Source organism: Teleopsis dalmanni, chromosome 1 (genome assembly GCF_002237135.1).
Source record: "Teleopsis dalmanni isolate 2A chromosome 1, ASM223713v2, whole genome shotgun sequence".
NCBI classification, from domain to species: Eukaryota; Metazoa; Arthropoda; class Insecta; order Diptera; family Diopsidae; genus Teleopsis; species Teleopsis dalmanni.
In genome coordinates, this window is record NC_051846.1 from 154,136,154 (window position 1) to 154,149,608 (window position 13,455).

Here is a 13,455-nt window from a genome sequence, read left to right on the forward strand (position 1 = left end):
CAATCAGAAAACTTAAAGAACGTTCATCAAGTACACATAAATATACATACATATATCTATTCTTTCAATGCCCTTCACTGACTTCACATAGGGTGACCAGATTATATTTGTGTCAACGCGAAGCATTACAATTTTAATATTGAAAGTCAGTTATACAATAGTAAATAAATCTTAACACTGACTTAAGTTATGCTAAAGTCATTTACTTTGGTGATTTCAGTCATACTTACTGCATGTCATTGATTGTTTTTTTCAATATTTCAATATTTTAAGTCATTAGCGTTTTAAATACTTAAAAATAAATTAATATTTTATTTATCTACTTAAAAAAGAAACCTTGTCGGACTCTACCCGCACTAGGTAAGAATTTAAATAGTTTGAAACCATCCCGAACTTGTTCACTTCTGTTGTTTAAGTATTGGTAGTGTTTATACTATGAAAGTGAGCAGAGAAACCAAGTTGACTGAATTTAAGTACCAATCCCTCAATCTACATTTCGCATTTAAGGCTGTGACAATACTATCTGCATGTTGGTAAAACAGTGTTGTTAAATAATAAATGTCAGAATTCAAGCCTGCTAAAAGACATAGAAACAAATATATATTTGTGTGTGAATAGCATTTGGCTGCCTTTAAAATTTAGGCACAAAGCAATGTACCAAAATATGACTAAAGGTAAAAATTTGCGAATCGAACTACTTTGTTACAAGTAATCAATACAATCATTTTTTGCATACTTACTTCCCATTTGGTCCGAAAGCTCATGCGCTCAAATGGAACGCCTTTGAGCGTTTGAAAAGAGCGTGCTCCGGGACTACATTAACTACAAACGCAGACCCGATAGTAAACACTTGCCCAACTTCGCTATCTGCAAGTTTTTTCACATCGATCGTTTAGGTAACATTTTGATATTAATCACTTACCTTAATTTTCCATTGATCTACTTAATAATATAATGTACAAACCTCTACAAGTCCTATCTCTTTATCTGGAAAACATCATCCGTGTTTCTCCCATCCTACAATCGTGGTTACGTACAACAACCCCTTGCATAGAGTTTAGTTTTAGTTAGTAATCACTACGTAGCCAGAACATCCCCCTTTCCTCCACTCACTTATTTACATATTTGAATATATGGTATATGTGTTGTCTAAATACTAAGCTTTCTGTATTCTCTTGATAACTGGAATAGGGTTACAGCTTTTGACCTTTACGGGCCAATAACGAATTATTTTGCATTCCTAAGGGGTGGTTTTAATGATTTAAGTGTCACAATGTGGCGTTCGATGCTTTCCACCTAACAAATTCTATCGCCTTAGAATTGTGATATGTCACTCTGTATAACACACTTTTTGGTCTATTTAGGTTGCGGCCCTATACTCTACCTAGGAGTTCAAGGATTTTATGTATATATATGACCATAAACAGCGTAAAGTTGTAGTAAGCATTCATCATTATTATTATGTTGAGGCTAGTTGAGTCAGTGCACTTGAGCACTTTTACTCTCTATTAACTGCGAGGTTTCTTCATAACCCTTGAAGAACGCCTGTACGCCTTGACTGGATTATTGGTTATTGCATAAGATTGGAAATTTTTATTAATTTCCAACCTATATACAATCTGTCTGGAGTTGATATCATCAGATTTGATCAGTCTAAGCAATAACTGATCTGAGTTCTACACACCTCTCCGAGTAGCCTGTAACCATCATATGACTATTTGTCATATAAAATGGCCTTAACTTTATTATGGCATTTATCTAGATTTAGGTTAGTCTTGTTAAAATCAATACAGCTGGTCACCCTACATATACAAACATTTTTTATCTAGGAATTTTTTTATGTTTGCCAAACGTTTTATTTTTTTTTTTACTTAAATATTATGAATATGCTTTTATAAGCACCAGTGATAATCTCTTTATTTTTGATAATTTTATCATTTTTGAGTAAAATATATTGCCTTAGTTTTGTCTCTTTAATTGCTCATGCATTGTAGGGAATGAATATATATGTATGTGTGTATGTATGTAGAATTGTTTTGGTTAAGCCTACATATTGAAAATTAGAATAACTACTAAATGAAGTGGCACCTCCCACGAGCAATGAAAGCGGAAAAGCACTTAATTCCGGCCTACTTCACAAAGGACAGACAGAGCAGAGCAAGCACAGTAAGAAACTGCAAGAGCGGCGCATAACTTGACAGCAAATAATGAGGAAGAACAAATGGACAGCAAGAAGAAGTTTTCAGTTTCCAGTTTTCAGTTTTCAGTTTTCAGTTTTCATTGTTAAAATATTTGGGTTTATTTTATTGCTCTGTGTGTTGTTATTGCTTCCGTAGTTATTTTATTTGCAAGGCAGACCAGAGAGCGCACAAAGGGTTTAGAAAGAGAAAATAAAAACACATGAAATGTGAAATCTGAAATCTGAACAACAAACCATAATTGCATAAATAAAAAAGGTGTGAACACGATACGAAAAAAAGGGAAATAAAATATCTGTTATATGAGATGTGTCTAGTATATTAATAATATGAAGTTGTTAATGTGGTGAACTATAGAGTTCTTTAATAGTTGAATCGAATGCTTTTAAGTTTTTGTTGTTGTTTTTGTGTTTTTACCTTTAGAATAATTTTTTTTGTTTGCTATTTGAGGATAAACAAAAGTAAACAGTGCAAATTCATTGTGCTGTGATAGTGTAATTGTAGACAAAATATATATACATACATACATATATGCACATTTGAGCAGTAAGCAAAATAATAAACAATCAAGAGAATTGTGTCATTAAACACAACAAATCAAATGTTAGTTGTTCTTGTTGCTTTTGTTGTTTGTAGGCAGCAAGAATTTTCACATTCATTTTGTGTAAAGTGGTAAGTAATAATATATTTGAACCGGGGGCACGGCATAGCTGTCTCGCCCGCCCGCCTCAATTTCAATTTCAGCTGTCTATTGCCTGACTGCATAATCTAGCGGAACAAACACAAACACACCCAAGGTCGACATCCACGCCCTAGATACGCCTCAAATCATCAATTGTAACAGGAACCCAGCAAAAAGCGCAGGCAACAAGAGTAAAAGAGAGCAAATGCGCGTATGCCCAAAACTAAACAAATGAAATCAACAAAAAAGCCAACTAAAAACAAAAATTGCATGCACACAATTTTAAGCATTGCTTCTTTCACACATTCATTCATTCATTCATTCTTCAGTCTTCAGTCATTCCTTTGATTTGCTTCAGCAGGAAGTGGTTAAATCATCCTATTAAGCAATTTCATTATACATAAGTGTACACACAAGACAGACGGACGGACGAACGTGTCGATTTGTGCGGAACTTGTACTTCTGCTTGTGCTCAATCGAAGCATCAGTTGGTTTTGTTTGCTTTCGTTGATAAGTGTGTGTGTGTGTGTGTGTGTGTGTGTTGTGTTGTGTTCTGTTGTGTTTCTTTACTGTTGTTGTTTTGCTGTTTTGTTGTTTTGCTGTGTTGCTGTTGTCGGTGTTTCTGTTTCTTGTTTTTAGCATTGGCTTTGGCTTTGGCTTCGGCATTTGTATTCATTGCCGGCGCACAGCTGTTCTTTTTCTACTTTCCCTTTTAACAGAGACTTCAGTGGGGCGTTGTTGTTGCTTTTGCGTTACTATTCTTATGGCTACTGTTTATGTTTTGATTGCATAGCTGGCAGGGGGTGTTTTTCTTTATTAACACATCATTGGCTTAATTTTATAAATGAAATTGAGCCTATAGCAAAAATCAAAGTAGTGCGAATCTAATATGCAAATTGGTTTCCCAGTAATGAATCGCTCAACATGAATCGCTCGTTAATGAATCTCTTTATGAACGACGCGATTGGGGCGCTGTTAAGTAGTGCCCCTTATAAGAAACAATAGATTAAGCTTTAAATAAAAGAAATTTTCTACAAAAGTAAATTTAAATTAAGACGAAAAAAAATTTAAACATGAATTTTAAATAAATCAAAAAAATAGTAAATTTATTTTAGGCCGTGTGTGAGTTCGAGTAAATTGAGGTGAAGTAAATTGAAATTTTCTAGTGATTTTTTGCACTGCACTTAGTAAATATTTATTTATTTATTTATTGCACTTATTTATTATTTTTGGTTAAAAGTTTTCAAATTTATTTATTAAACATCTTATAAAATGGTAACACCTAATTTACCCAATTTTTATCTAATTTACTCGAAATTCTGGTAAATACCAACATTCGCTGCAATATCGACATAATTTGCTATTTCCCTCAATTTACCATCAATTTACTCGAACTCGCGCATGGTCTTAATAAACAATGTAGACCTTATCAGCTCTTCTTTTTAATATTATAATATTTTTTTATTAATTTGCAAATAATTTAAATATAATTTGCAAATACATATGTAATTTGAACATAATTTGCTCACCTCTGTGGTGACGAAATCCAATGATGAATACTAATATTTTCACCCATGGCAATATTAAAGTATTAAGACTTTATTTATTTATTTTTTTTATTATGATAAAATTTTTTTTTTGATAAGCAAATTATAAACAAAATATAAGATATATTCAAAATTCTAGATTAGGCACTCAGAATCAAATAACAACAAACTTTTAGTAAGTAGAAGACACATTTCCGTAGAGTTTTAATGCAAATATAATTTTTTTTAGAAAAAAAAGGAATAGGTTGTATAGAAAGTATGAAGCGTTTTTAAAAAAGTAAATATACCTACTCATAACTTAAACAATTTTTGTGAAAAAAAATCAAACGAACCTTAGAAAAAATAGTAAAATCCAGTCGATTAACGATAACATTCCAAATTACTGGAGTAGATTACTGAACATGTAAGAAGTCGGGATGTTATCTGGATGAAATTGACGCATTTCTCCAGTAATCCCGCTCTACAAACGTAGAGCGTTGATTACAACAACCCCTTATAAAGGGTTTCTCCTAAGTCAAAAATTACTATCTGGCAAGAACATTCTTCTCTCCTTCTCCCTTCACTACCAATTTTGGCTTAGAAATGTATATTTCTTGTCTAAATACTAAGCGGTCTATTTTCTAATGTTTCCCTTTTCTTTGATTCCTGGAATAGGGTTTCAGCTTTTAATAGTTACAGCCCAATGGCAGAAATTTATCCATTTTGTATTTTCAAGAGATGGTTTAAGTGGGTTTAAGTATCGCACTGTGGCTCTCGATGCATTCCACCTTACGGGGGGTAAAAAAAAAAGTCAAAGCAAAAAAATTTTTAAAACAACTTAAAATTTTGGAGCCCCTTTTTATGAAATTACATAGTAATTCCTACTTAAAAGTACACAGTAGAAGCAAAAGTAATGTGTAATTAATTAACCACAAAAAAGGAGATGTGCTCAGCACTATGTGGAAATAGATCCTTCTTATAACAGTTCATAACTAACTGTCATAAAAATATTTTCTAGTATAACTTACACTAGGCACGATCTTATATATGCATTTGATGGAATATTATATATGGTTAATTATATCCCCGAAGGATCTAGTGGTGTATATTAGAAAATATTTCTTTGGTAGAGTTTTTGCAGTTTACTTAATTAATTATAATACGATTAAATTAATTTAATAAACATAACAACCCTGATTACGACCTGAAGCAGATTTGTTCTTTAGGCACATTTGGTGGTACACGCCTTCTCCAGGCTCGTACATCAAGTGTTGTTAGCGCTTCCTCAACTTGGTCACTTCACTGGAGACACTGTTTACTTCTAGACTTTCTTTTCCAAATAACTTTTTCGTTGGAGTGTCGTCCTTAATTCTTACGACATGATGAAGCTGCTGAATTATATCAGTGTCGTGATAACGCTTGTACACCTCGTGGTTTATTTGAATGCGGTAGTTTTGATCTTCTATGGGCCAAAGACCATACCTAGAACTTTCCTCCTGAAAACTTCCATTGCTGCTTTACCATTACGTGATAGCATCTATGCTTCTGCATATTAAAGCTAGCATTTTTTATATTAAATCAATCAGACGCTTTGCTTTGTGTAAGCGCTCACAGGGACTCGTGGTCCTCTTCCCCATAATACAATTTAGCAGTTGTCCCCCTGGATATGTCACTGTATTGCTATAATACGTGACTATACAGCAATTTCTATATTTTCAGAGAAAGAAAAACAACCATATAATACGGGCAAGTATTGTCACATGATCACATGTAACAGTTGTAGCGATTACCTTTGAACGGGATGAATAAAGTAAACGTTAATTAATTCAGCTTTCGGAATACACTGATATAATGACAATTGTAGTGCTGATTAGGTTATCTTTCTCTAATAGAGGTGAGCACCCTTTTTGTTTACGTCATATAAATCATACATTCTAAATCATACAGCAATTTAAAAATATGAGAGAGGAAGATTAAAAGACTATATAATTATTCCCGTCCCTGTATACCGCATGGTACCGAATCATCTGAATAAAGTATGAGAGATAAATGGAGACATTTGTTTAATGTTATAAAAAATAAGAAAAAATGTGTATATTTTGATATAAAAAAATAGTTCCGGATCCACTATATAACCATGGTATCCATTTCATGGACGATTATAATTTTAGAGAACTCTTTGTATTTAATTTCTATTAGTTAGTGCAAAATATATCTTTCTTTCAATCTTTTCAATCATCATACATAACAGTTATCCATATCACCTTATTGAATTTACTGCTAACACTATTTAGTCTTGTTTGGAAGACTATGATATCATGGAAAATTTATGTTTGTGTTTCAATCTGTTCAGCAATTTGTGAATCTTAATAGTAGTAGTAGGTGCAGAAATTATTTTTCAACTAGCAATAACCGTTGCCTGAAAGAACCTTTGTGCAATGATATCTGCGCTGAGCTACTTTAGTTATATGTACAGGATTAAATCCTGTTATGTACATTTTCAAATATACTTCTCAAAAGTCATTCCTTTGATTAATATTTTCCAAAAATCTGCAATATCAACTAAATAATATAATCTTTGCATAGTTAGGTTAAGATCAATATCGTAATTGCATTTCCCAACTAAACCTCTGGATCTAATCTACAATCTTCTCTATTGATGTCCAATGTAGGAATTGGATTTTATACCTTTTGGTTTCTGTTTATCAGGTTGAGACTCAGAGTCACGGAGCATAATTTTTTAATTTGTTTCTACGTTGTTTTTACCATATAGTACTTCAAATCTGTAGCTCTTCTACTCTATTGAACTTCTGTTCTGTAGTACTTTTACTCTTTTCTATAGAACTTCTTAATATATTTTACCTCTAGTCCAAGTAACATCTCGAAGAATTCATAAGCTATTGATATAATTTTCATGGATATTTTTTGTTTTCATAACTTGAGTAATTTTTTCATTGCAGGGGAATCCCGAGAAGATCACCTTCATGTATGGTGGAACTAATATGCGATTGATGTATCTAAATTCGCACTTGTCCGTAACTGGAAGCGAATGTTTTTTGAAAATACCTCAAGACATCAAAATCAAATGATAAATTTCTCATTCAGAAAATTCGGAAGATTATGCATAGGGACATGTGTCAACTATATTTATAAATATTATGTATATAATATAATTGACCATGTTTGAACTAATGAAGGAAGCATAGTCATTAAGTCTAAGGATCTGTGATTAAATCATCAATGAGATTACAGTATTGAGCATATTTTTTTAATAATAATATATTGACATTTTTAAAAGGTCCTAGTAAATAGAAATCATTATATATTGGTATGATTACTAATCATTTGTGATCTACTTATATTTTCATATATATTTTATTGAGCAATCACTATCACCTAAAACAGATAAATAATATGAATTAGATTCCTTAAACAATATAACAGAGCCACGTTTTCCAATTCTCAGATAAACACATAAATATACCTTTGGAAATTATTTTAATTAATTAATTAAATTGTAATTGTGATTTGAATTAAATTGTAATTTGATGCTTCATGTTATATATGATAACATGAAGCAAAAAAAAATTAATATATTTTCAATGTTGTTATGTTAAATTGTTCTTTTTTAATAGTTGCAGAGCGGTTATCAGTTTAATGTCCCTCTCTTAATCATCATCTTCACTGTCAGAATGCTTATCACGTTTGTCACGCTTGTTACTGCGTTGACGTTCCTCACCTCCGTTTGATTTTTTACGTTCTTCGTTTGCTGTTTGTAAACCATCAGACCATTTACCACGTGGAGTATCTGAATATGCACTTGGATCCATGGGATCAACAGTATCAGATTCATCGCGTTCACGTCGTCGCCCGCTAGAACTGCTTGAATTACGTTCATAACCATGGTCTTTTTCTCTATCACGCCTTTTACGTGAAATTGTACGCTCTAGGTCACGTGACTTTTGCTTACGATTTGGATTCATATTGTTACCATTAACAGTTTCTTGTAAGGACGCATAATCTGGTGAAGACATCATAGCTGGTGGTGAACGTGGTCGCATTGAAGAACTAATAATCTCATCAATTTCACGTTGATGACGCGCACTACTACTCTCATCACTACTTTCTTCGTCGGACTCTTTTTCTTCGCCATCGCTACCACCAACACCAGCAGACTCCTCGAGTTGTCGACGTAAGACAGCAGCACTTTTTGTTATTTGTGATTTGGGATGCGTTGGTGGTAACCAAGAGACTAAGCTATCTACGGTATTGTAGAAGTAGTAACAACCACAACCTGGATCATACATTTCCATCCAACCTTTTGGTAACGGATATTTACGTAATAAACGTTTGTAACGTCGCATATAATCGCGACTAGGCTCGGTTTTACCGTCAGCCCAACGATTTACGCAATAAAGTGTGCATTTATGCCAAATATTGTATTTATTTGGACAACCTTTATAGCCTGCCACAGAAACGGTTTCTCCCATACGTGCCTTCATGCGCTCTAACCAGAAATTATCCTCGGTACGTTTGCGTGTCGTGTCAGTATTTTCATAATGCGATGGACATTGATATTCTTCACCATTTTGATCATCCGTTTCCATTTCATCGTAATCTTCGGCAATTACTTCTTCTGTTGTAGGTTGAGGTGCTGTTTCTGTAAAATAAAATATAATTTTTGGAACAAATATTAAAAGTAAAATACTAAAATAGTTACCTCGGGTTTTCTTCTCTTTTTGTTTCTGCACTAGCCCACGTTGTGCTAAGCGCTGCAATAAAGCCGGTGGAAGGCTCATTTTAATAATTCAAATAATATATTATATATAAATTTTATAAGTTATATTATATATTACTAAATTATATATTATTTTGTAATGTAGATGTTGTTATTTCAACAATATGATGCTCTTTGAACGTTGTGTATACAATTTAGTTTTCACAACATATGTTTTCTTCCTAAGAGTGTGTTCAGTGGATGTAGAAAATTGTATAAAAAGGGAAATTTTAACAACAAAAAATTCATTGTAAAATTTTATATTTTATATAGAAATCGTAATTTTATATAATATATTCAAATAAAAATTTGTTTTTACCGGTTTGATTTTTCGCATACAATTTAATACAAGATAATACAGATTTTGGAACATCATTTAATTGTTGAGTTATACTATGTTCAGACACTCCTTAATTTCGCAAAAATCTTAATTTAATCTTCGTTTTAGCTAAATTAAGTTGTTTTTTCCATTCAAGCCTCCGTTTTAAGGTCAAATTAAGGGATATTTCAATGCAACTATGCGTAACATAAATTTTAAGCAAAAGATAAAGTTGAGATAACGAAAAAGGGACATTTTTTAAAAATACACGTCAATGACAGTTTACTTATAATGAGCTCATATATGTGAAAACTTTTTGTATAGTAAATTAACCTAATTAGCGGTCTTAAGCCGTGTGCGAATTCAAATAAACTGAGGTAAAGTAAATTGAAATTTCTTAGGGATTTTTTGCATTGCACTTATGTAAATATTTATTTATTTATTTATTGCACTTATATATTATATTTGGTTAAAAGTTTTCAAATTTATTATTTATTATTTATTTATTTATTAAAAATCTTATAAAATGTTCACAATGGTAACACCTAATTTATCTAATTTTTATTTAATTTACCCTATCGAAATTCTGGTAAATACCAACATTCGCTGCCATGTCGACATAATGTACTATTCCCCTCAATTTACCATCAATTTACTCGAACTCACACACGGCCTTAATAAACAAAATTGTCTAAATGAGACAAGTGAAATATTAGTGAAATAATTAAAATTATGATAAAATTTTATTTGCTAAATCTTGTGTACACGCCACATATTTTCTCTTCTATTTTTATCCAAAATCCACATTTTTGCATTTTCTATTGTGAATATTTTTCTCTCATCGCGGAACACAACGTGGTACCTTCAGTCTGAGTTCAGACACTGATTGCATTGTGCGTTTTTGTTATATTTTGCAATTTAATAATAGATTCTGTTTAATTTGATGTGAAGATCTCAATTATAAATTTCAAAATAATATAATTTATTATAAAAGCGTTTCCAGATCACCATTTAACGTGCAGACGTGCTACTTTCAGTATTTATTTCCATGTGAGTGCAACACGGCGAAACAGCAGTGCACTCACTGTTTTTATCGGTCAACGTATCAACCTACGCAATTTCGCACATTTCAATATTTCAAACAAAACGAGTATTAATAAAAAAATAAAAAAATTTTGAACAAAAAAGCCAAAAAACATATCGTGCCAAACATACTTTAGTGCTTAACGGTGCGTTCACCTCACGTGAATTGAAAAAGACGAGGAAGTACGCAATAGAAAAAAAAAAAAATAAATAAAAGAACTTGGTTAATACAATGGCTTCGCAATCAACAGTAATTACCAATGGTTATATCAAAGATATGAATAATTCGCCCACCATCAGTAACGGTTTGAGTGAGGAGTTAAAGGACGGGCTGTCGTGCGAGGAGCTATTTGCGCACAGCGATGGCCTGACTTACAAGTAAATGACATGAATTGAGTTTTAATTGAAATGTCGTTTAGCAATTAAATTCGTTTTATTTTTCAATTAGCGATTTTCTCATCTTGCCCGGCTATATTGATTTCACTGCGGAGGAGGTCGACCTCAGTTCGCCTTTGACGAAAAATATTACTTTACGTGCACCGCTCGTCTCCTCGCCAATGGATACTGTGACAGAGTCCGACATGGCTATAGCAATGGCGGTAAGCTATTATAAAAATTAGAACGAATCACACATAAAAAGTTTCAATTTTCGCTAAATATGATTTATTTACTAGCATTTTGAATCATAAGTGAAAGCCTCATATTTCAAATTGCATGCGACAATGTAAACAAAACATGACTTCAAATTGTGGTTTCTATGTTAATTTAATTTAAGACCTTTAAATATTTAAAAAAAAAATTAATTTTTTATTAAATAAATTAAATTTCAGCTTTGTGGTGGCATTGGTATTCTGCACCACAACTGCACACCTGAGTACCAGGCCAATGAGGTCTTAAAGGTGAAAAAGTATAAACATGGTTTTATACGTGATCCGTCAGTTATGTCACCGGAAAATACAGTCGGTGATGTTTTGGAAGCACATCGTAAAAATGGCTTCACCGGCTATCCAATTACAGCGAACGGTAAATTGGGTGGACGCCTACTCGGCATTGTTACATCACGTGACATAGATTTTCGTGTCTCTCAACCAGAAATCAAGCTTGGCAGCATAATGACCACAGAACTGATAACTGCACCAAATGGCATTACTTTACCCATGGCTAATGAAATACTGGAGAAGAGTAAGAAGGGCAAATTGCCGATTGTCAATGAGAATGGTGAACTTGTGGCGCTGATTGCACGTACTGATTTAAAAAAATCTCGTTCCTATCCTAATGCTTCAAAAGATAGCAACAAGCAATTGCTTGTTGGTGCGGCAATTGGCACACGACCAGAAGATAAGGAACGCTTGAAGTTGTTGGTTACTAGTGGCGTAGATGTAATCGTATTGGATTCATCACAAGGCAATTCAATTTATCAAATCGAAATGATTAAATATATTAAGAATACTTATGCCGATCTGCAAGTCATTGGTGGTAATGGTAAGTAGATTACGATAAAATAATTGTATTGTATTTCTTATCTTAATGCATAAAAAATATTTTGCAATTAAGTTATTTGAAGAAATAATTATTTAGATTATATTCCTCTATGTATATAGTAGATTATTGATATAATGAAAGATATAATATTATGGCCATTCGTTATTTCGAATGCGTTTTATATGAGTAATTCGTTTTAGAGGGAGAGAGCACTTCTAATATGTTTGTTATTTACAAGATTTTGTACGTTAGTTATTTAGAGAGTTCCCTATATTGAGTATTTATTACTGAATTTACTGAGTACTACCTATATTTACCTATATTTATATCCTTAGCCACCTGAATATTTATGTCTATGTATCTATCTATACTTATATATATATCGATTTATATGTATATCTATATATCTATTTATATCTTTATCTTTATTGTCTTTATTATACCTTTATCTATTTTCTATATATTACCTTAAATCTTTATATATAAATATCGATCTATTCATCTATATATTTAAATATATATATATTTACTTTTAAATCTATATATTTATATATATATATTTACTTCTAAATCTATATATTTATATATATACTAGCTGACCCGGCGAACGTTGTTTCCCCTTGCAATTAATTTTCGTAGCTCAGCTGAGTTATATTTGTTGTTATTCAACTTAACCTTTTGAATTGATTTTTTCTTTTGAACTACAAAAAGTTCACATGTATTACTTATGTTACAAATATTTTCATGTTACTTCAAATCCTTATAAGCACTACATTTTAAATGATAAAAAGATATCAATTGATATTGCAAAGCGTCGTAAGAGCGATGACTGTCTGCAATCGTAGGCACTGTGTTATCTCTGCGTTGTATTCGTATATCTCGACGTTCAAATGCGTCGCCAACCATAACAACTGCAACTTCATTAATAGTCGGTGCATTATATCGGCCCGCATGCTGCCCAGATGGTACTTTGTCTGCTTTTATGACGATTGTATAGTTGTCGTTTAGCAGTCGGTTTGAAACGGTATTGAACAACTGGACCAACTGGTTGTGATTTTTTAAAAACGGTTCTAAAATACCCACAATTTCTTGCTCCTCCATCTGCTCGATATGGTTGTACTGGCAACGTGCGTTTATTTGCTACTTCTCATCACCCATGAAGTAGATTTGCAGAAATTTGGGATCGTTATTGGGCATCGGCATTAAAGAACCAATTTGGTGATACACTTAGCCCTGAATCTTAAATATTGATTGAAAATTGCGACCATTCTAATTCTGAACGATTTTTGTTGTTCCAAATGATGTCATTTGAAAGCACGAATTGAATTTGCGAATTTTACGAAAAAACAATTTAGATTGAGATGTAGCTCCAGCCAATAGTGCTTTCA

General features: G+C 32.3%; 2 protein-coding genes across 2 annotated transcripts in view; one reads left to right on the forward strand and one right to left on the reverse strand.

Annotated features, from left to right (window-relative positions):
* Positions 1-7,895: 7,895 nt before the first annotated feature.
* On the reverse strand, positions 7,896-9,356 carry LOC119669433. The gene is made up of 2 exons (XM_038079324.1): positions 9,127-9,356; positions 7,896-9,066 (listed from the first exon to the last, which is right to left on the reverse strand). The coding sequence occupies exons 1-2, from the start codon at positions 9,203-9,205 to the stop codon at positions 8,075-8,077; spliced, it is 1,071 nt and encodes a 356-aa protein (XP_037935252.1). The 5' UTR covers positions 9,206-9,356; the 3' UTR covers positions 7,896-8,074.
* Positions 9,357-10,372: 1,016 nt separating this feature from the next.
* The window catches only part of LOC119666477 (inosine-5'-monophosphate dehydrogenase-like), a 9,488-nt gene continuing 6,405 nt past the window's right edge, over positions 10,373-13,455 (forward strand). Inside the window, exons 1-3 of the mRNA XM_038075755.1 lie at positions 10,373-10,963; positions 11,034-11,184; positions 11,416-12,067. Coding sequence (XP_037931683.1) covers positions 10,818-10,963; positions 11,034-11,184; positions 11,416-12,067 — 949 coding nt within the window. The 5' untranslated portion in view covers positions 10,373-10,817. The remainder of the gene's footprint in view (positions 10,964-11,033; positions 11,185-11,415; positions 12,068-13,455) is intronic.

Excerpts from the sequence above, each read along its gene's own strand:
- LOC119669433 (XM_038079324.1), bottom strand. The coding sequence starts at position 9,205 with ATGAGCCTTCCACCGGCTTTATTGCAGCGCTTAGCACAACGTGGGCTA. Across the intron at positions 9,067-9,126 it reads AAAAGAGAAGAAAACCCGAG|AAACAGCACCTCAACCTACA; the intron begins GTAACTATTTTA and ends TTTATTTTACAG.